Raw genomic sequence first — 24,181 nt, 5'->3', positions numbered from 1 at the left:
AAGTAACATTTCTAATATATATTTATTCTTTATTAATAAAGCTAGTGAAAACATTATTTGAATTAAATCAAGTTTGGAGCTTTTTTGAATTCTGAAGTTTCTAATGCATAATTGTAATGTCTCTATACAATTATGCATTTAAAGGTATAAAATTAACAAGTTAATAAAAAGCAAGAAAGTAACTTTTTTACAATGCCAACACTGAATTTAAAAGTAACATTAGTAATAAAAAATATATTTATAGTCTTGATTAATAAAGCTACTAAAAAAACAATATTATTTGAATTAAATCAAGTTTGGAGCTTTTTTTAAATTCTGAAGTTTCTAATGCATAATTGTAATAACGCTTTACAATTATGCATTTGTAAAAAACTTGCTTAGTTGATAACTTTAACAAGATAAATTTAAATTAGTGAATTTAATAAATTGCGAATCTAATAAATAATAAATTGCTAATTATTGCATAATTTAATAAATTGCTAATACTGAAGTTTAAAGTAACAGTAAAAAAAAAGTTTTATTCTCAATTAATAAAGCTAGTACAAAACAATATTATTTGAATTAAATAAAATTTTGAGTTCTTTTTTTTAATTTCAAAATTTAAAATACATAATTGTAATAACACTTTAATATTATGCATTTGTGAAACGTTATATAATTGACGATTTCTACAAAGTGAATATAAAGCAATGAATTTAAAAAATTAATATAAAGCAAAAACTGAAGTTTTAAGTAATACTTCTGATATAAAAAAAGGAAATTTATTCTTGATTAATAAGGCTAGAACATAACAATATTTTAATCAAATCAAGTTTTGAGCATTTTTGAAATTTAAAGTTATCATTACATAATTGTAATGTCAATTTACAATTAAGCTTTTGAAAAAACTAGTTTGGTAGATAATTTTAACAAGATGAATATAAAGCAATGAATCTAAGAAATTAACATAAAGAAAAAATTCAAGTTGAAAGTAACACTTCTAATAAAAAATCTTTATTCTTGATTAATATTAATACATATCAATAAAGTTGAGTAAAATTAAGAGTTTTTTTTATGAATTACTTAGCACACACTGACTTAAGTTTTTTTTTCGGTCAAAAGGGTTAAAAAAAAATATATATATATATTTCCAGAAAAAAGCTACACTTTTTAAAGCATCAAACTTTTCCTTTTTAAGCAAATTTACAGTTTTACTTTTAAAGATATTCTGAAATATCAAAATTAAATGTAATTAAAATGAATACTTATTTAATTTTATTTTTATCAATAATCAGTTTAATTTTATCAATAGTTTGACTAGAAGATTAAAAAAAATAATAACAGGTAAAATTTCAAAATACAAATTTGAAAATAATTAATCAGTAATAGATCAGTCCCCACAGTCTCTTTAACAGAAAACTTAACAATACATTATAAGCTCAGAGAAATCATTTTTCTTTTGGTACCTAAATTTGATGTCTATTACTTACAAATACTTTTTTTTTTTTTTAAACTTTATTAATGTCTGTTACACACAGTTTGCCTGGAAGCTTGACACAAAAGTCTCCTTTCACAGTGTTGAGAACCAAATTAATTATTTCTTAATTATATAATCCTCAAATAATTATTTCTTAAATAATTATTTGACATTAATAAGTTAAATAGAAGCTAAACATTAAAAAATAATACATGAAAATTTGTGCAATAATATACAATTTTACAATAGCCTTTATTTTTTATAGTATTTAAATGAATAATCATAATCTAAGACAGTAATAAACTTAGCACACAAACATAAAACTTTACTTCTTTTACCACATTTCCTGATTAACGTGCATCTGAGAAAGAGGAATGGATAAAAAGAAATATAAAAGAAAAGCTGCAAGAATAAGAATACAAATAGGAGATTCAAACAAATTATTTTACACAACTAAATATTTGAACTGAAATGCTGAGATCTAGATGATAAAATGAGCAGAAAAGTTGCACCTTCATAACATAAATCAATAGATAAAAACAAATTTACAACATTTTAAAGTGAAATATTAAAAAAAATTCAGCACTATTAAATTTTAAAATCTTGGCTGAACTGTGTTACACAGCGAACGGTGCCCAACAACAAAAGATCATTTATCAATCTCAGGGATACCAACTTGTTATAATGTTTCACCACAGATCTGGTGCTTTTACATAGTAACAAAGATAATTTTAATATAATTGAAAGATAATTTTCAACTTTTGTAGTAAAATGATTTATATTATAACAAATTTGGCTCCAAAATACTCAATTTAAAAATCAGAATTTATAAGACTATTGCTAATGTAATTACTGAATAAATAGAATTACCGATACAATAAAACACAACGGTTAGTTTTTAAATTGCAAAATGGGTAAGTAAAAATAATGCCCTACACATTTTTTCTTTTTAAATATAATCTTTAAAAAATTAAGTTTTTCTACATTTTTCAAAAAATTTCCCAAATGTGTGCAGAAAATCTTAATTTGGAAATCTATAACTTAGGGAAAATGTTAGTTTAGCAAAATGAAACTCTGGAAAATCTTAATTTGGAAATTTGTAGCTCAGAAAAATTTTAATTAGGAAAATCTTTCGTAGCTGGCATCCCCGCAAACTCAATTATTTCTGAGATCATCACATAGATTTTAAATATTAAAATGTAATAGAAGAATGCATTGCATTCATTACACATATTACGATCATGGGAATGATACTTCACAGCACTCAAAAACCATCATCATCATAAAAAATAGCAAAATATCCAGACACCCCTACATAAATACAGCTTCTAATTGGGTCATTTAACATCAGGATGAATTTACACAAAAATGGCACTCACAATCATTTCCTTCATTGAATGCAAGAAGGAATTTTCTGTGCAAGTAAACAACAATCAAGTAGGTAGTACCTGCCAGTAGTTAAAGGGTTGAGAATAGTGGAATAGAGCAAAGTCTCATTGCAATGAGATTTTAAGTGCAAAAATTAAACATTGAAAAATTTACAGATGACTAGAAAATTTCCCAGTTATGTTGGTAAAGCTAATTTTGTGCCTCGCGTGCACAATTGTTTAATTTTGAGCACACAAAAACTTATATTATAAGACTTAGTTTTGTAAATGTGATTGAGGTGAAGAGCTCAGTATATGGGTGAATACACAAAATGTAGTGATTTGAACAAAAATTTAATTAAAGCTTTAATTTTATGTATAAACAGGATAATAGTCTTAATAAATTTGAGTCAGTTTTACTAACTCATTTCCTTTAAAAAATATATAAGAAAATAAATAGCGAATTTTAGTAAAAACCTACCACATTCCTCAAAAACATGAGAAATTTACAAACTTTTATCACTTGTTTTACACACAATTGTTGAGCATTGATTTTTTTGAAATACATAACCACAGCTATTAAAATTTTTTCATATGCACTCTAATATAGATGCAGCAAACAGCACACCTTTTAAAATATATTTTTGGAGCAAGTTTTTTTCAGAATCAAAAGTTTTTTCTTATTGTTTTACAAATCAAAAGTTTTTTCATTATCTTTAAAAAAATAGTGAATAATTAAACATTATTCCAAAGACTGAAACTTTTAGTTTACACCTTTTTTTCAAAATATTGAGGGTGACTATTAATAAAATCATTCAAATATATTAAATACACAGAAAGATTCAATTTTTACCCAAAGACAATCATGTGACTCCTTCAGTAACAGTAAAAATCAGAATAGCTTCTAAAAGTACATTATATAATCATTTCGTACCTTTCAATTCATAAAACATAATTTGATAACATTTTGAGAAAGCAACTACATGCTAATTACATTCTTAAACTTATAATTCTAATTTGAAAACATACTATAACAAAAAGAAAAAACCATTATAATACTTTCTTTTATAATGAAATTACAACTATGTAAACAAGAAATATATCTTCATAAGGAAAAAAAATAGAAATCTACAGAATTTAAACTTGAGCAATAAGTTTTAACAAACAAAGCTAAGAAAAATATATGTTTGAAAAATTTGTTAAATATATATTACAGAATTTGATAATTATATTTACAGGCAACTCTTAAAAGTGTTAAAAATGTTTTAATTTTCAGTGGCTTAGAATGATAAGCTCTAAACAACAAAAATATACATGCAGCAATTGTAGATACATTTAATATAATAGCAAAGTCCAAAAAAAAATTTGTTTATCACTAGGCATGCTTTAAAGATCACTCTCCCCTTGGCTTGTGCTGTCGCTTAACTCTGGCATATGGACCAATAGCAGGATCTGTGATAAAATCAAATAAAACTTTTGTCCAAGAGTTATGCTGCGGCAAATGGTCATAATATTCTCCGGCAATTTTTTTCACCTATTTAAAAACATAATGTAAGTTTCATTTAAATACACTAGTCTGAAACTAATTTAATTTTTCACAATTTCTTAGTGGAATGCAACTTACAATATCAGGTTTGAATACATAAAATCAAATGTCAACCTTAATTCTATAATTAATTCTCCCCCTATGTCATTATATAGGGAAACTGTATATAGAGGAGAAACAATTCTTGCAAATTTGTCCATTCATAAAAGTATTAGAGATTACAACAAACTTACAGTTATGTTGCAATAATATTCACAACACATTTTATTAATTTCAGATTCAATTTGCTTTTAACTCTATAAACAATTTCTATTTTTTGAAATCAACCATTAAAATGTTTTTTTTTTTCTCTTTTTTTCATATCTAAATCTTAAATGCAATAGTAGGATTTGTTTAGCCACACAGTACAATTAAAATACAAATATTACCACTAGATATTATTTTATCTTAATTTTAATAGTACAATACAGTGTTTTCACTACAGCGCGAGAATCTCGCATATTTTTTTCTTTTCTCGCATTAAAAAATGATTACTGCGAGAAATTTGAGCATTCTATAAATCAATTTCAAAATTTGCGAATTTCTTGTGTTTTGGAAAAGCTTCGAATTATGCCATTTAGAATAAAATCCGCTTCACTTTTCTTCCTGGATCTTTCAACATCTGCCCCGTTATCTAGCTTCTCTATTTACCAGTACTGTTCAGAACCTTTTCGAACAACAGAACACAACCACGGAACCCCTTCAGAACACATTTCTCTGCAACCACGTTTTTACAATAGGTAAGGTTTCTTCATGTAAGACGTTCAAATTTTTTATGTGCTAATGTAAGATCTATGATGATGCACCAAAAATATTCAATGCTTTAAAAAATAGAAGACGTTAACAATTAAAGAAATGATTTTTTTCAAGAGTTTTTGTGTTTTTTTAGTTTTTAGAAATCTCACTTAACTTTTCGAAATCTCAACCTGCTTTTGAGAAAGGGTGAGAAATTCTCACCCATTTTTTTGCTATGAGGAAAACACTGCAATATGACTTAACAATCATTAAACAATGTCAAGGCAACTCTGAGAGAAGCCTGGTAAATATGTCAATACAATTGGACACAATAACCCAGAAGTTACAATGAATAAGAAATGATTAAGGCCTGCATCCATCAGAAATATTTTAAGGATAATTATGAACTTCAAAGAACAAACTAAAATAGAACCTCCATTGATCATTTCAAAAGAGATCATTCATGTTACAATGAATAAAAAATGACAAAGGTCTGCTGCAGAACTCCATCCATAAGAAATGTTTTAAGGATAATTATGAAGTTCAAAGAACAAACTAAAGTATAATTATGAAGTTCAAAGAACAAACTAAAGTAGACTCAAGGGACCATTCAATTTACAATGAATATGAAATGACAAAGGCCTGCTGCAGAATTCCATCTATAAGAAACGTTTTAAGGATGATTATGAAGTTCAAAGAACAAACTAGCTTAGAACCTCCATTGATCATTTCCCAAGGTACCATTCAAGTTATAATGAATATGAAATGACAAAGGCCTGCTGCAGAACACCATCCATAAGAAATGTTTAAAGGATGATTATGAAGTTCAAAGAACAAACTAGAGTAGAATCTGCATTGATCATTTATCAAGAGATGATTTTTTTGCAAATGATATACAGCAGGGGTGCCAAACTCAAAAGCTAACTTGGGCCAAATAAACAATGCTTAACTTTAGAACTACTAAAAAAAAATCAATGTTCATGGAAACTAATATTTTTACTTCGAATTGTAATAAACATATATAAAGTTAAATTATTGTTTACGTCCTGATACTTGACATCTCTTCTCTGCTATTATCTTTTCTATTTCGGGAGAAATTTTATTGGCTGAGACTACCAACTTACCTCGATGTAATAGGATAAACCTGATTATGTACTATCTAATTGATAGCTTAGTGTGAAACGGACTCCATTTCAGCCAATTAGAATTTTACATTTTCGCTCGGACAATTTAAAATGATCTGTATAGTTTATAAAAAAAGTATATTATAATTTTTTATGCTGGCTTTGCTTCTAATTCACATTTCTATTTTATTTTTACTTTGCTTCGGATATATTGACTGGGCCACAAAAATTTTCAACTCGGGCCGCGAGTTTGACACCACTGATATACAGGATAACTATAATACTGATATACAAATGCGGGTCAACAAAAAATACCAACAAATGACTTGAGAATGCATGAAAATTAATGTAGAAGTAATGATTTGGAAATATATAATCTTAAATTATGTATAGGTTCGGGGCAGTATGGCGACAATTGTTGCCAAATATTCTACAAACGTCGTTAAAATCATAGCCATAGGCGCGACAAAATTGTAGTCTTGAAATATGTTTCAAAATTAGAAAATAGTAACAAAAAATAGTTTTTCTGCATCGAATGCCAAGCATTTAAAAAAAAAAATTTGCTTATTTTATTGTTCTACAAATAGGTTACATTTTAGTTTTAAAATTTTTCAAACAGAATAATTGAAAGTGTCAGGCATAAAAAATTTTGAATTTAAATGTTGATATGTTTAATTTATATTTTGTGCTATGCCAACCAGGTGGCCGAGTGGTTAGCGTGCCTGACTGCGATGCCAATGGCTGCGGGTTCGAATCCCGCTCTGGGCATGGATGTTTCTCTCTCTCTATGTTGTCTTCTGATGTGTGAATGTATGAATGTGGCCCACCCTATGAACGGGTATCCGTGGCAGTGTGGCGTGGGTAATGTTGCTCGCCTCCGTGACTTTGGTTCACAGGTGCCCACTGGGTAACGATGAATGAGCAGCACCTCCGGCATCTTCTAAGGCGAAGAACGAAAGTTCAGTGCCTGCCGTCATTAAAAAAATATATATATATTTTGTGCTATGCTTTGTATTCCTGTACTGACAGTATAATTGTTCATCACTAAAATTTTTTCTCTCGCTCCGTTAGAATTGACTTTATTTACAATTTCATAATTTTTAGATAATTTATAATATATTGTTGGTTCTTATATTCTCTGTTTCTTTCATTTATTTATTTGGTTGAAGCATTTTAATCTATATGTTGAATTTACTTACTATTATTATTCTAGCTAATGATCTAAACGGTTATTATTAATATTATGAGTAAAAGCTTTTATGATGGGATCATTGAAACAAGACAATATATACAGGAAAATGAAAGATACAGGAATGATGGAGTGAGGTTCAACTGTATATGCAACTGTCGAAGTTTTGCCACTTAATACAATGCCGAAAATCAACCACCAAATTATGAAATTATCAAATACTTTTACATATAGTGTAGGAATTTTATACAATGTTAAATAATAAACCAGTAAAGTAAAAAATAAAATTTCATAATTTAAGTTCCTCATTAAAGTTAATTCATTAAATAATTTGGAATTATGTTTATTAGTATTAGTTCAAAATAATTTTTAAATGAAAAAAGTGGGTTTATATTTTATTTTGCTGTGTTTAGTAAGAGAGGCTTATATTTCAGTAATAGATATGTGTCGTTAATAACTAGATCAACAGGAATAAAAACCCAACCGGATTTAAAGGCTATTGTTCAGTTAACATAAATTAACTAGTTTTTCACCCCAAATTTATAATATTAGAAAATAGTAAGCAAAATACTGTAAACCTATCAAAATGCGAAGAAAAAACTCTTTCAGTTATAGCATTTTTGTTTGAAAACTTATAAGTTTTATTTATTAAAAAATACCATAAAGTTATATCTCAAATATTAAAAAAGATTTAAAATTGCTAAGTAATGAATCAAATTTTTCAAAAATCAATGATTTAAAACTTCTAAACTTCCTAAACTTCTTTATGTAAAGCATTAAAAGAAACTACAGGTGTTTTAATTTCTTAAATTCATTCAATTGATTTTTATATCCAAATTTCGCTTTTTTATATTAAAAATGATTCATTAAATAATCTGGAAATAATACTACTTTTTAGAATAGTGAATAGGAAATAATACTACTTTTTAGAACGATTATAAACTATTAAAAATTTAAACTTAATACTTGATATTTCTTTATTGAAAAGAGTTTCACTTATTTCTTCCACTTAAGTCAGAAGAAACCTAATTTTTCCTGTTCAGCTTTTGAAGAAAACTGCCATCCCTGTTGACATTGTATTCAATACCTAAGCATTGTGTACAATGCTTAGGTAAATTATGTAATAATTCTCATATTTCATAATTGGCCCTAACATGTCATGCATTATACAGAATAGCAGCATTGAATTGCCTTCAGTGATTATGATTCTTAATATAATTCCTTACAAAATAGTTCTAATTTTTTATTTCACAAAAGAATAAAAATAATAATAATTATAAGTATTAATTAAAAAATGGTTTTGTGAATGATTTTGCTTGTGCAACTCACAAAATTTCCAGAATCAACTTACCATGGGTAATCTTGAGCCAGGAATACTAGGAAAATCGTGATGTTCCATATGATATCCAACATTAAAAGTAATGAAATTTAGACCACCATAATAAGAGTATGTTTCAAAACCTTTCTTGAACATATAATGTTCAGAAATAAAATGACCAGCAACTGGATGCAATCCCATGGCCAAAATTGTTCCACCAATCATATATCCCACCATTCTAATACCTATTAAAAAATACAATTTGGTAAAAATATAGAAATGCAAATCTAAATAATCATGCACAGGACAATTACTTATAAAATACATTTTATAATGAATAATATTATTCTTATTAAAAGTTTTTCAATAGCTATAAAAACAAAATTAAATAACTATTGCGCAGTACACAAAATAACATCATAATTACTGTTCATCGAGTGATCAAATTTTACCATAAGATAATTTCAAAGGTCCACTCTTAAATGTGCAAACTAATTTGGGTAGACGATATTTTAATCATGAAATTTGACACTATTTTTTATTTTTTTTTAAAAGAAATTTGAATTTTTTACTCTTAAAATATGAGGGGTAACCATAATTTGGAAAATAAGGTATAGCTTAGCCAGGAGAACAATAAAATGTTTGGATGTCAAAAATAATAATTCCAATTTTTTCTTATGTCTCGAATTCTCTGAAACCATGTTTTAACAATGAATCATCAGAATAACACCTTAGTATATGAAAATATGATTACTAGATTAAAAGTTATTAAGATATGTTCCTTTTTTTGGTACACTGGTAATCCATTCAAATCGTGGTTTACAATTACCTCTAGTGCATTAAGCAATGGCATAAATTTCTGATAGTAATGTTAACTTAAACGCTAAAAATAACAAATACCAATTAAGTAAATAATTTGTATCACTCATATGTTGTAAATATCATTGCAACAGATAGTAAAATTATTGTAAAACCTCAAATTTTCGCATTAAGAAGTTCCTGTTTTATTTTATTAAAATATAACAGTTAATAAAAAACAGAACTTAATTTAGAAAAGTTTTATTTTAAACATTTAAAAAGATAATTAAACAAACTGAAACATGAATAATAAACAAGTGAGATTAAACAATCAATACATTGTATATTCAAACTACTAATATTCATAAAATCTGCAACTTGGAGCATATAATTAGTAATATTGTATGTAATATTACAGTTTTAAGTCTTCATAGCAGAATCCTCAAATTTGGAACTGAATTTTAAAGTCCTTAAATACATCCATCCTGCAGTGACTCAATATCTTAAGTGAAAAGAGTTGAATATAAATTAAAAGTACCAAAACCTTACTATGCAATTTTATACATTTTTAAAACTAATTCTTAAAAATTATGAGCTGCTTTTTATAAATTGATTTTCGACAAATGAAAAAAAAAAAACTTGTAAATTCTTTTGCATATTTTGAGATTAAATTCTTGAATAAACTTTTTAATTTCATACATTTTTCTTTACAGGCACTAACAGAATGAATGGAAAAATACTTGAATATTGTTTTACCTTGGAAGATTCTCACAACTGGTAAGTACATCTGAAATATTATCCCACTAGCTCTAAGTATGATTTTAGAAATTAAAGTTTACATTTCGTGTGTTCCATTTAACACATAATTTCAAATTTTTTTAATTTGTAATTTAAAATTATGCAATAAACATATTGCAAATATTTTTAAACTTCATAATTCAAATTCGACAGACCATCATTATTAAAAAACAATGGGTGATTATTAAAACTTGTTTAATCATTCCCCTCCCCTTTTTTTTGTATTTAAAATAATCTGTGGCAGCAAATGTGGAACACAGAAACAGACATGGTAACCGTAACTGATGTTTTTAATACTAAATTTCCTGATGCATACATAAATCTTATTCAAATTGAAGATCATGCCATTTAAAATTATACTTTACATTTTGATCAAAATACGAAATGTTTTATGACTTCTGAATTCAATTCATTCCTACATCAAATTTAAATATTTATTGCCTATATGGGCTTCTTCATTCATTTTTTTACTTTTTTTGGCAGATAAATTTTCTGTTTCTTTACTTGTGTGATATTAAAAAAAAAAAAAAATCCTTAATAAAAGTTCTTTGAACAAGTCAAAAATAGGATTTCAGGAAAACATTTTGAAGTCTTCAAACTCACATATTTTTTTCACTCCTGAGCACAGTGGGCCAGCATTCGAGGTTTCATGGCCAAAATTAGTATTTTCGATTAAATTTGTTCCAAAATTTGGGGGTTTTTATGTGCAGGTAAATTGAATTCACAGTTGAAATTTTGAAATACACTAAAAATACCAACAAAAATAAAATGGCGACTGAAATATGGCGAGCAAAAATGAAAATAAATAATATAGTACGTTTAAATAATTAAATATAGCAATGAAAATATAATGATTTTCGTAATTTTATATTAAAAATGAAAAGCAAATTATATTTCCCATGTAATATTACAAAATAAAGCGAAAACATGAAGAAAAAAAAACATAATTTTTGTTTATCGGTATATTTAGTCCACCTTTGCAATACGGGCAAAATGGGGCAGGTTTTTTCGAAAGATGAAACATCAAAGAAGACAACAAAACAAAGTTTAGCTAATTACCTCATGGAACTTTTAGGAACTAAATTTCGAAAGTCATTCAAACATTGTAAAATATCAAATGATAAGATATAAACTATAAGTTTGTCAAGAGTATCAACTAATCCAACAAATTGAAAAGTTGTACTATAATTTCAGAGTAATTACTCTGATAAAAATGTAACAGTAAGGTGAAATTCGAATATATATTTCTGAAATAAAAATTTAAAATTTACTTTAAAAAAAAATTTTTTTAACATATTTTTCACTACGTTGTACTCTTGTTGTTCCATAAAGTAAATTATAATGTTTGGAATGGTTATGAATACTTAATTTGGGCTATATTAAAACTGCCTACACATATTTCAGTTGAAAATTTAATTTTTGACTTTTGGCCAAAGATCATGGTATTCTGGCCCACAGTGCTGAGGAAGAAAAAATATTTAGAGCTAGGGAAGGTCACTGTGAAACATATCCAGATTCCAGATTTTTCATTCTTTGCAATATTAAAAACATTTTAATTCAATGGCTTAGTCAGGACAAAATGCACTTAAATGATAACAAAAAAATAATAATAATAATAATAATTACCTCACTTATTTGGACTTATATAAACATAATATGGTAAGTAATCATTCAAATGTGCACTATAATTAACTTCAAATAATAATACACAGGTGTAAAATTCATACTTACCACAAAAATAAGCTACAATAGCATCAAAAATAAGCTGGACAATGAGATTTATAATTTCAAGTGAAGAAGGAGGTTTTGGGTACACAAAGAATGCCCTTAAAGTGTAAAAGAAAGGCTGCAATAGTACCCATAGAAATTTGGTATAGGTTGTACAAAAAAGCTGTGCCTCCAATTGGGTGGGAAGATCAGTATCTAGTTTTTCATCTCCCTATAACAGATAAAAGAATTTCGGTAAATTTTTATACAGCAATGAAATTATTATCTGAACATTTTTTGGCAGTCATATTGTTATTTCAAATACATAATGTTCAGTAGGATATACACAATCTTTTTGAGAAAGGGTCACAGAAAAAAAAAAAATAGTTAAAACTTTTTAAAAATTACAATAAGTTCAGTTTTTATATCAATGGACAATAATTTAACTATTCATCAGTGCATTAAGAACAATATAAATTTATGTTAAAAATTAAAGACAAGCTACTACAAGAACAGATTATGCATACTATTTCCAAAGTATGTATGTGTACAATATTTAATTTAAATGAAAAATAAATTAAATGTAGTGAATATATTGAATGTAAATTACTTAGATGTTTAATTTTTAAATAAACTTTTGAATTAGATTTGAAGAAAAAATATTTCGGTCACAAAAAATAAATAAACATACAAATCAAAATAACGTAAGATTAAACTTACTGAACTTTGAATTAAATATTAAAATTCATTTATAATTTAGAATTTTAATGATATAATCAATTATTTTTTTAAATACATACTGTTGTCACCATGTTATACCCAAGCTAAAAAGCACGAATATAGACAATTACTTAACAGAAGGTTAAATTATCATATTTTTAAACAAATTTATAGTAATTTTATACGTCAATACAGGGGTCTGTCCAGGCCGAATTTACTACCGTTTAGCGGTACCTTCACAAATTCAACTTTAGGAAAAACAGTAGTTTCACAAAATACTTTTTCTTAAAATTTTATTTTTTTATTACTTAAGAAATGATAATCCATTTTTTTGTATTGATCTTTTAAGATAATTTTTAATTTTTTACAAATTATGTCTAACTTTTCACAAAATAGGTACCTCTCAGAAAAACCTAGACAGACCATTGCAATAGTAGCCAAACAGCAATAAACATAATAACTAAATGTTTTTGCGCTGTTAACACGTAATTGCTTTCAAAATTAATACAGGTTTAATAATACAAAGTCATGTAGATTGATGAAAGTCTTTTCAAACAAAGTTATTACTGACAGACTAACTGAATAAATTATATGTATTAAATGTTATACATCATTAATGGGTAAAATTTCTTCTTTCATCTCTTCTTATTGGGTCAAACATTCTGTTATCCCAAGTTTTATTATTTTTCAAATCAAGAGAATCATTCATATAGTGACGATAAACAAAGTAAAAAAATTTTCATACATAAAATTATAATTCTAAATTTTATGAACTAAAGAATCTTTTTTTGTATTGATTTTCAAGGGAAAGAAAAAAACTAAGAGGAATAAGAAGTAACATTGGGGGTTGGTGCCCGTCTCATGGACTTACTAAAATATATATTTATGTAGTAATGGAGTTGTTTTCAAGACAATTCCTTTTCAGTTTATGTTAAATTATATTAAGAATATTAAGTGTTTGACTTTAAACACTACCTGCAATGTATAATTTTAAATATGAAATAATATTTATACATATATACAATTTTAGTTTTAGACAAGATTGTCTCATCCATGGTTAAAACCGCTACTAACTAGCACATGCCATAAACTTGTCAACCCACATAATAAATTGGATATTTATCCAGGGGTCTATCTAGGTTTTTCTGAGAGGTACCTATTTTGTGAAAATTTAGACATAATTTGTGAAAATTAAATTAAAAAATCAACACAAAAATATGGATTTATCGTTTCTTATGAGACACAAAAACAAAATTTTAAGAAAAAGTATTTTGTGAAATCCTAAAGTTGAATTTGTGAAGGTACTGCTAAACGGTAGTAAATTTGGCTCACACAGAATCCTGTTATCACTTTCAAAATACATAAATAAAATTACATTTTTTAAACAAAATTACACAATTCAATATTTTGATTACTCACTTGGTATTTATGATGTTCTAAGTGATATTTCTTGAATGAAATTGACATAGGCACACCAATGGGAAGGTTAGCAAACATTCCAAAAATTCTGTTTGCCATTAACCTGGAATGACCAAATGCTAAGTTGTGAGAAATTTCATGGACAGCTAATCCCAACGAATGGTTGATCACTCCACCAAAACAGTAAGCAGCAATAAATAGTGTGAAAAAAGATGCGTCTTTGAGAAGCCAGAATGATATTATTTGTACCAATACCATCCCTGCAACAACATATTTGAACATTGGATCATATCCCATTAATTCTTTTATTTCAGGATGTTTTTCTGAAAAGAAACAATCAATTGACAATTAACAATATCCAGTAAACTGAAATACACACATGGGGTCAATAAAAATAGAAAAGTCTTATCAATAAATTCTGTATTTCTTTTAAAATAAAAACTAGCACCTACACGTTATTGAAGTTGAAGAAATGATAACAATATATATACAGCATACTCTTGATATCTTGAACTTAGATATCACAAAAATTTTATGTCAAAAAAATATTTTTCCCTTTAACATTATACATCCACTTAATGTTAATTTGAATTCCTATGTCAAAGAGTTTCTTCTCATAACCTTGTTATGACAATTTTTTTTGGAATAGAAAATTATTTTTTTTTTCGTAAAAATTCTTTTCGCTTTACTTTTAAAAATAAAATTATCACTGTTATATTTAGACTTATAGTCAACTATCATTACTTACATATATATAAGTAGCTATTCCTATATTTCATTACTCTACTTTTTAGAGTAATATTTTAGAACACATTTTTCTTTTTAAAACATATTTTGTTCTGAACTTGTTATCTCGAAAACTCGCTATCTTGAAATGTTTTTAGCGTCCTTTCAACTTTGAGATCAAGAGTAGGTATACTGTGTATGGTAATCAATAATTAAATATATAATTTCGTTTCTATTCATTCGTCAAGTTTATTAGTTAAATACTATATTGATTTATTTTACGCTTGAGAGTAAAAGATTAAATTCTTTAATATAAAAAACCTGAAAAAAAAAGAAAGCAATAGTACAAAGAGAGAATATAATACAAAACACTATGACTTACAAATAACTAATTCCCATTCCCTAAAAGAATTAAAAACTAGTAACACATTTTTCCAAAGATATACATAATTTTAGATTACAATGGTAACAAATAAGAGATAAAACATTTAATTTTACAAACTTGTGGCAACTTTTTAATTTTTCCTAAATTAAATACCAACTTTCTAGTTTTTGTTGCTTATAGAATCAAAAAGGATATTTTTACTGAACTATCTTTAGTCACAACATTTAGTTTAGCACTTTTGTAATAACAATATGTTTTTCATATTTAATTCTTAAACATTTTAAACTAAATTGTTTTGATTTAAAATATGAAACATTCTTTTGAAATCAGTGTTCTCCCAAAGCGTTTTTAGAAGGGCAATCTGCCCTGCCTGCCCTTTGATCCCATAAATGCACCCTCTTTGTCCTTTTAGTAACAATAAGCAGCCCATCACTAAAAACACTGCCTTTTTATTACCTAAAGGTAAAATTATCTGTTTAATTCTGATTACTATTACATAGATTAACTTTGTTAGGAAACTCGTAAAATTTTTATAAGTATCTCTTTTTTCAGGTGGGAGGGATAATAAATGTTAAAAACCTCTTTGTTAAAAAAAGGCAACTTTAAACATTCATTTTTGCATAATTTCTAGTTTAAATTACATTAAAATCTTTAAAGTTGTTTATCAATTAATATTTTTTTAATTTACTTTTATTGAAAAAAATTTATACCCAGACATTATCTATTATCATTCTTTATTATTTTTATAAACTACAAATTTTTCTCTTATTCTGATAATGAGAGGATCTTTTTTTTTTTTTTTTAAATATACACGTCCAGTGTAAGAGGGTAATTTAAAAATTTTTGAAAATCAAAATCAGTTATTACATAATATTACACATTTTGATAAATTTTTACAGTGTTGAATGAGTGCCCTTTCAAAACTTAAAGTGCCCTTTTCATTCCTAGGGAGTACTCTGAAGAAAGGTTTTGATTTAAACAATTTGAAATAAGATTTTTTTTAAAGTAAAAGGTTTTTAATTAAATTAGAATGAGAAGGTTAATTTTAAATAAAGAAGGTTTGCCATTTTTTATCTAGCTTCTTTTTTTAAATTGATAAAAGGTTGTTAGAAAAGCAATTTCATACCAACTTGCAACTTTAAGAAAGAAATTAATTGATTACGCAATAGATTTTTCTATGCGCCGGATTTTGTAATTCAAAAGATAATCTCCTGAAATATACAGACAGAATTGTGAACAGAAAACTAGCAAGATTATTAATTTGAAATTACGAATTCCGAACATTTTAGAAAGGCTTTAAAAAGTGTACTCAAAATTTTCGACAAAATAAGGTCCTGATTTTGTGAAAAGTTACATAAGTGAATGATTGCTTCATAGGTCATGATTTTGAGGTAAATCCAAGCACAAATTTCGGAATCTAAAATTTCTGTCTGAATAAACTGAAATACATTACACAAAGTTCTTTTTCCATCAGCGATATTCATTTACTTGCAGCATTTTGTAATAATTTTCAAGACTAATTTTTCAGCGCCTGCTTCACCCAGAAAGTATTCTTTATTTCTCAGCAAACACTTTTTAAAACTTGATTAGATCTCGACAAATATGTAAAATAAGTTTGTAATAAGCCTTTGTTTACAAAAAGTAAACCAGTTATTTAGTATCATTTAAACAAATCCAAAATTTAATAAATATGAAATGAATCAAATGGGAATTTGTACCCATTATTTTAGCTGCAATAATTTCATAACAACTCACATGAGAAATTCTCTTAAAAATAACATTATATATAAATAAAAATTACTTAATATTTCTTTTCGTCGAGTCGCATGAGGTTCATCTGTATAAACCCATTCAAAATCGGCTCTTGACACTTTGGCACCCATCTTAATTTTTCTGACAGAATAAGTGAAATCGATGAGTTATAAAATTCAAGCTGATAAGGGAGTGACAGTGGTAGAATATAAAAAGAATGATAATAAAAAAATTTGTTTCGACATAAACAATTTTTCACTCCCTTCCACCGGCCATAAAGAAAAAATCTCGTTCTCTAGAATGACAACTACAGAAGTATGGAATGTCAGCACGTGGAGAAAACGACCAACAGAGGTCACTTGAAAAATAGCGCTTATTTTCTTCCTAAATTTTTTTCTGTTTATCTCTTTTATCAAGATAAAAAGAGATTAAAAATTTTTTTTTAAAAATTGTTACGATACTATGTTTGTAGTTTGTGTTCCACATTTTACTATATTTAATATAATTTGCATTTCACTTATTAACTTTTACTTTCATTTTGTTTACATTCAACTATTTTTAAAAACAAACCGGGACAGTATCGAACAAATTTTTTGATTTTCTATGCTATTTTATTAGCAAGTTTACGGTTTTTGATGTACTGTTATAAATTCTTTGCAGATAAATAATTTTTGAGGATAAGGAACAGAATGAATCGTCAATAAACTTCGATTACGAAATGCGTTTTGAATGCCTGATTGAGATGGGATCACACAAAAGAAAATCAAGTTGTATAACGGACCATTTCTCTTGTGACAGTCCAAGTTATAGAAAAAATAAATGTTCCAAGCAAGAAAAAAATAAAAAATGTGAGCAAAAACGTAAAGAAGCGAGGTACGGAAATTATCACCAATATTATGGCTATCGAAATATAGGCACTATGGATTCAAGAATTCAGTGTATGAAGCAAGAGTGGTTTGTTGATAAAGATGTACTGGATATTGGATGTAATGCTGGTCATTTTACCCTTGCTTTGGCTCGGGACTTAAAACCTAGATCAATTATTGGTATTGACATTGATAATGAACTTGTTAAGATGGCCATGAAAAATGTACGGCATTATATAACTTCAGAAAATATATCTGAAACTAGTTTTCCATTATCTTTGGTTATAAACTATGGACCTGTCGCGCAAGTTCTTGATCCCAAGGGCAGGTATTCGATTGGCGAATTTCCATTTAATGTTCAATTTTTGCAGGTAAAAAAAACTGAATGTTGAGTCATAGTTAAAAAATAATTATAATTGTTTGAGAAGCTATGTTCGAAGAATTCGAGCACTTTAAAACGTTTCTATTTTTATCTGTTACATAATTTTTAGGGGAATTTTTATATGTAAAATCCTAAAGCTTGACCCTTAAACTTCAAAATTATTTTAATTATCTGAGTTATTATGTTAAAAATAGCTAAAATTTTTTATATTTTATCTAGACCTGTTATTCATAGCAAACACCAATTCGCAGCAAAGATTACTTAGCTTTCTAAGATTTCAATTCCTCTTTTAGTCATTGCATATTCTAAACAAATTTTGCTGTTCAACCAATTTTATTCACCGCAGTGATTGTAAATTTATATTTCCTAGTATACTATTAATCTTCCTTTCTAGTTATAAAGCTATTTAATCTGATTAAAATCACTATGTAGGTTTTTAATCCCAGATCAATAGTTAGTTTTGATATTGATAAAGTTGTTAAAACAGCCATGAAGAGCTGATTATTGTTACATTTTAAAAAGTGTATGTAAAATTAAAAATAGCATCCTGTGGTTATAATCTATAAACCTACTGTGCGGATTCTTGATCCAAAATGCAGATAATCTGTCTGTGAATTTACATTTAATGTTCAGTTTTCATTGGTGAAAATACTGAATGTTATGTAATATTTTGAAAATAATTTTGTTTGAATAACTATGCTAAAAGTACTCCACAAATTTTTTTGTGCTATATACTTATGTTATTATTTTGAAGACTCTTTTTGTTTAAAATTGTCAGGAGGATGTAGTATATATGTTTTATTAATCACTGCATATAACTTGTTGTTCAACAAGATTATTCCCTCTAATAGTAAATTGCTTTTAAATATTATTTTATATATAGTATTACTTTTTTAAAGTTATGTTTGATGCATCTCCCCTTTAGCTGTAAAACCATTTAATCTGAATAAAATCAATGTGTGAAAATATATTTCATAATTCACTTTATTATATATTTTATATATATAATAAAGTCAATATCGACTCCCATTTATCACCATGTGTAATGATTAGTATTAGAGTCTGTCATTAATTTATAATTTAATCAAAAAAAATTTTTTTTTGCACATGTTTAAGACAAGTTATGGTAATCATGTTTTTTATATATGATGTTACTATTTTATTAGAAACAATAAATGTACCAAATGCATCATAGTTATATGATCCCTAAATGATTAAGATGAATAATAGGTCATTAAATATTTTTTTTTTTTTTTTTATCTTTCATATAAAATTCTGTATTATAGGAAACAAATCATGAATAAAAAATTTTAAGTTTGAGTTTTGGGGGACAAAATTACAAAATGTAGTGATATTGAAAAAAATCTAAATGTTGATAATGACTCAAACCGTGAAGTTTTACACGTATTTATCTTGATTGTGGTTTGATTTCCTGTCAGAAAACATTACAATTATATTATACTATGTTTTTTAATAACACATTATTGATAAATTTAATAACATTTTTAATTTAATTTCAATTTTTTTTTTTACTTATCAGCTTAATTTTTTATTGATAAGCTAAAGAAATTTTCAGACAATAAGCTTGCTTAATTAGTGTATTTAACTACAGTAGGGAACCGATTATCCGGAACGATTGGGATCATCACTATTCCGGATAACTGATTTTTCCGGCTTTCGCAATCGCTACAAAAAGCGGTTTTTTTATTGTTAAACCCAACTATATAAAAAATTTGGAAATAATCTTGAAAAGAAGAAAAAACGATGAAGTAATACACTAATGATTATTTCCAAAATGATGGTAAGGTGAACATCTTTCAAAAAAGAAAGAAAAATCCTAAAATCTTATGAGGAAAAAAATTAATTTTTTTTTAAAATGGCGGGAAAATTTATTGAATTTCATTCCGGTTTCCGGATAACGGGTTCTGTTCTGTATCTACATCAAAAAAAAATTTTTTTTTTCATTTTGTCCTTTTGTTCTATTTTCTTTCTAATAAAACTTTTATTTATTTATATTTTAATTTAAAAACTCTTAATTGACTTATTAATTATAAATTTTTTAAATATTAAAAATTAGGTTATTTAATTATGGAAGTTTCAAAGCTAAATTGCATTTTTAAAATTTGCTTGATTCTTAAATTAGTTTCTGTGTTTTATGCTTACTTCCTTAAATCTGCACTCCTATATTTCTTAGTTAAATGTTAGTAGTTGTCATAATTTTTTGTGTGTTGTAATTGTAGTTGTTGTTTTTTTATGCCACCTATTTGGATTTTCTTTCCAGGCAAACTACATTCTTCCATCTGATGCATATTTAAATTATGAAGAGTCTCTATTTGATACAATACTGTGTCTTAGCCTAACTAAATGGATTCATTTAAACTGGGGTGATGCTGGCATCAAAAGGTTGTTTAATAGAATATTCAAGCAACTCAATCCTGGTGGTTATCTTATTTTAGAGGCTCAAACTTATCAGTCATATGCAAGAAGAAAGAAAATAAATGTAAGTTTTGTAATAAATTTTAGCAATTTTTTAAATATTGATTGAAAAAATTATTTTTAAATATCTTTAGATTTTTTTTCCTTGTACTTTTTGGGCTGCACAGTTAAATACAGGTTAATTTTTAGTTACCCAGGCACCAGTAAGTTCAGTTTTATATTATTTGTTTTAAATTTGTTTTTATTTAATTTTAAGTGATTGCCATCTTTTTAAAATAATAATGAAAAGAATATTTTAATATACTGGCGCATCTGTAACATAAAAGTACCACACAGAGGCGTTACAAGTGTTTTTGGAACCCTGGGCAGAGTGGCAAAATAGCTTCCTTAGAGATCCTTCTCTCTTAGTTTTCTTGGAATTCGTTTAAAAAAAATTTTCTTTTGTTTTTTAGATGTTTTTTTCCACCTTTAATAATAGAATATAATTCAACCGTGTTATTCTATTAAAGAATTTTTAAAAAAGTGAGGGAAAAGATATTTACTCGATCATTTACCATATTGAAAAGTAAAAAAATACTTGTTTCATATATGATACCAGTGTTTTCACTACAGCGCGAGAATCTCGTTAATTTTTTTCTTTTCTCGCATCAAAAAATGATTGCTGCGAGAAATTTGCCCATTCTATAAACCAATTTCAAAATTCGCGAATTTCTCTCGCATTTTGAAAAAAATTTCTCATTGCGCCATTTAGAATAAAATCCGAAAGAAACGATCAAAACGAAACAAATACTCATTTGAGCAAACCTAATGAGAATAGCTGATGAAAAAGTAGATATAGAACATTTTCCACATAATGATGCAGCAAAAATATTCAATGCTTTAAAAATTAGAAGATGTTAAAAATGTATTATAATAAAAGAAATAATTTTTTTTCAAGTCTCTTTGCGTTTTTTTTTTTTTTTTTTTAATTTTTAGAAATCTCACCTTGTTTTTGAGAAAGGGTGGGAAATTCTCACCCATTTTTTTCTGCGATGAAAACACTAGATACCATGAACCTTGAAGGGAGAACCTCATGATCACTGTCCTGAAGTGATTTATAAGTGATTCGGTTCCTGATTTTACTGTTCAGAAGTTTTATTTCTTGTTTTGCATTATAGGGTATAAATTCCTAAATTTCACTATTTTTTTTTTTCAGGAAGAAGTGCTTAAGCATTATAAAGAAATAAAACTATTCCCTGAAATGTTCAATGAGTTTTTATTGAAAGAAGTTGGTTTCCAGTCTTGTGAACTTATAGATGTACCTGCTCATGCTTCAAAAGGTAAATATATATATACATAAAGCAAATTTTAAATACAATATATATTGTACACATGATGCCGATAGTAAATGAACACATACTCAGGGCAAGCAATATTTTAATGCAAATGGAAATAAAAATTCTTGCTTTCATAATCAATAAATTGATGTAACTTGAACTTAAATAAATTTACTTTTCATCTCAATGCAACCTTCAATATGTATTATTTTATTTAAAGTTTATTCTAATTTATTTATTTAAAGTATATTTAAAATTTTACCTTGTTATTAAGCTTAAGTTTATATTATTAAATTTTATTATGACAGCTCTCGTTAGAAAAAGTATGCTTTATATTGTTGTTAATGATTGTTTTAATATCACACCCCATCAACTGTCATGCCAGAATTAAGTGAATTTGACCAGCATTGACCTGTAAATTAAAATTTTCTGGTCTGCTGGACAATTCAGAATTCATTTCGCAGCAAGCAAGAAAGAAAAAAAAAACATTTGCCAGCTCAGTTTCAAATCGAACCACGATTGAGAAAAAGTGAATCAGATAATTTTTTTTCCTTATCTTCCACATAAGTAAAAAGTAAATAAGTATATCATAAGTAAAAAGTCAGCCATAAGTCAATAAGAAAAAAGTTTAATTATCGAGACCATTAGAGCTAAAAACCAAAAAATCTATCAATTTTGGTTTACTTTAGAGATTGTAAAGTTAATGTAATTTACAGTTAGTTGTGGTTTATAGAATGTCATTGTATTGATCTTCTGTGTAATAAATTTATTTTTTAATACAATTTTTGTTGTTAGCAGAATTTAAGAGCATTGCAAAAGTTAGATTTTTCTCGCAGAATGTTAATGCAATAAATTAAAAAAGGAGAGAAACAGACATGCTTTATATTTTATAAATAGATTTAATGTTATTCTTATAATAATTTGCATATCTTTTTTATTTGTAGGTTTTAGTAGACCTCTTTACTTGTTTAAGAAAGCAGATGATGTTGAACATATTAGTGAGAAGAAGCCCAAACACATAGTATATGATTCAGCCTCAGAAGATAGCTGTGATGACTCTGATGTTGAAACTTTTTCTGATTGAACAAGACATTTCACATAAACTAATAAACATATAAACCTATGCTTTTGTATGGAAATAAACATATGCTTTTGTATGGTATATTTTTTCATCTACCTGTTAGGAAGGGAAAAAATTGCTTTTGAATACTTTCACATTACAATCTTACTTTCTAACTGTTCTAAGATTTTTGCTCTCCATATTTAAATAGATTATCAAAAGCAACAAGAAATTGCAGTCTGTAACCTCACTTATCTGAGTCTGTTTTGTCAAATACAACCCTTTTGTAAAGTTTGATTTAATTATTTGTTTTAAATAAAATAAAAAATTATGATTTGCCTGTTAAATTTGTGAGAAAACAAATTAAACTCCTTATTTATTGCTGATCAAAATTATTCATTTTGTGCTTAGTTACTTTTGACCTATCTCAATTGCATAAGTTTTTTTGTCTTCCCCCTTAACAGTGAATATCTATAATCCTTTAAGACTCAGCTAGCATGATCATGCCGATAAATAATTAACTAATGTGTAAAAAGTGTACAACAATACTTTTGCAAGTTGTCCTTTTAAGAACTACTTAGAAAGGATTCATGATTTTTTTTTATGTCAGTTTTATACCATATTTTCATTATTACAAACTAAAAATACAAACACATTTAATTTTGTCACTTTAAAATACAGAAAAGTGCCGTTGTTTGTCCAGATGCCAATTAACTGTATATCTAATGAATGTTTTTTTCCATGTCTTGGATTCACTGAAGGGGTTTGGAAAATTGCTTTGTCTCTTAGTAATCTTTAAAGAAGAGGTTCTGCTCTCAATTTTAATTTTTATTGATATTTTTTCCATTTGCAATAGTCAGTTAAAAATAGATTTTTCCATTTATGAACTTTTAATGGTTTTGAATGGATATAATTTTTCAGTTCAATGTAGTTTTGACTGTATCGAGTCTTCGTTTTTGGAATCATTCTCCCTTTTCTGACATTTAAAATTGTCCATCAGACTGTTAATGTCTCCATCTGCAGGATATGTTAACTGTTTTTT

The 24,181-nt window shown here is 26.6% G+C and overlaps 2 protein-coding genes across 2 annotated transcripts; one reads left to right on the top strand and one right to left on the bottom strand.

The window, feature by feature from the left end:
- Window positions 1-971: 971 nt before the first annotated feature.
- Window positions 972-17,538, bottom strand: LOC107449875 (delta4-sphingolipid-FADS-like protein ifc). Its single transcript, XM_016065542.3, has 5 exons — window positions 17,129-17,538; window positions 14,217-14,539; window positions 12,102-12,309; window positions 8,808-9,019; window positions 972-4,357 (listed from the first exon to the last, which is right to left on the bottom strand). Exons 1-5 carry the CDS (start codon window positions 17,208-17,210, stop codon window positions 4,217-4,219), a joined length of 966 nt encoding a protein of 321 aa, XP_015921028.1. The 5' UTR covers window positions 17,211-17,538; the 3' UTR covers window positions 972-4,216.
- On the top strand, window positions 17,506-23,486 carry LOC107449865 (7SK snRNA methylphosphate capping enzyme). The gene is made up of 4 exons (XM_016065533.3): window positions 17,506-18,316; window positions 20,609-20,827; window positions 21,959-22,082; window positions 23,024-23,486. The coding sequence occupies exons 1-4, from the start codon at window positions 17,798-17,800 to the stop codon at window positions 23,161-23,163; spliced, it is 1,002 nt and encodes a 333-aa protein (XP_015921019.1). The 5' UTR covers window positions 17,506-17,797; the 3' UTR covers window positions 23,164-23,486.
- Window positions 23,487-24,181: the final 695 nt, after the last annotated feature.

This window comes from Parasteatoda tepidariorum, chromosome 8 (genome assembly GCF_043381705.1).
Source record: "Parasteatoda tepidariorum isolate YZ-2023 chromosome 8, CAS_Ptep_4.0, whole genome shotgun sequence".
Taxonomy (NCBI): domain Eukaryota; kingdom Metazoa; phylum Arthropoda; class Arachnida; order Araneae; family Theridiidae; genus Parasteatoda; species Parasteatoda tepidariorum.
Note: the sequence above shows the minus strand (reverse complement) of the source record. Positions and strands in the feature narration are given on the sequence as shown.

What these genes read in the sequence shown, in the direction of transcription:
- LOC107449865 (XM_016065533.3), top strand. Translation starts at nt 17,798, where the DNA reads ATGCGTTTTGAATGCCTGATTGAGATGGGATCACACAAAAGAAAATCA. An exon ending in TTAATGTTCAATTTTTGCAG is followed by an intron (nt 18,317 to 20,608) that starts GTAAAAAAAACT and finishes TTTTCTTTCCAG; the next exon opens with GCAAACTACATTCTTCCATC. An exon ending in ACCTGCTCATGCTTCAAAAG is followed by an intron (nt 22,083 to 23,023) that starts GTAAATATATAT and finishes TTTTATTTGTAG; the next exon opens with GTTTTAGTAGACCTCTTTAC.
- LOC107449875 (XM_016065542.3), bottom strand. Translation starts at nt 17,210, where the DNA reads ATGGGTGCCAAAGTGTCAAGAGCCGATTTTGAATGGGTTTATACAGAT. An exon ending in TCGACGAAAAGAAATATTAA is followed by an intron (nt 14,540 to 17,128) that starts GTAATTTTTATT and finishes GTTTCTTTTCAG; the next exon opens with AAAAACATCCTGAAATAAAA. An exon ending in TATTGTAGCTTATTTTTGTG is followed by an intron (nt 9,020 to 12,101) that starts GTAAGTATGAAT and finishes ATTTTTTAATAG; the next exon opens with GTATTAGAATGGTGGGATAT.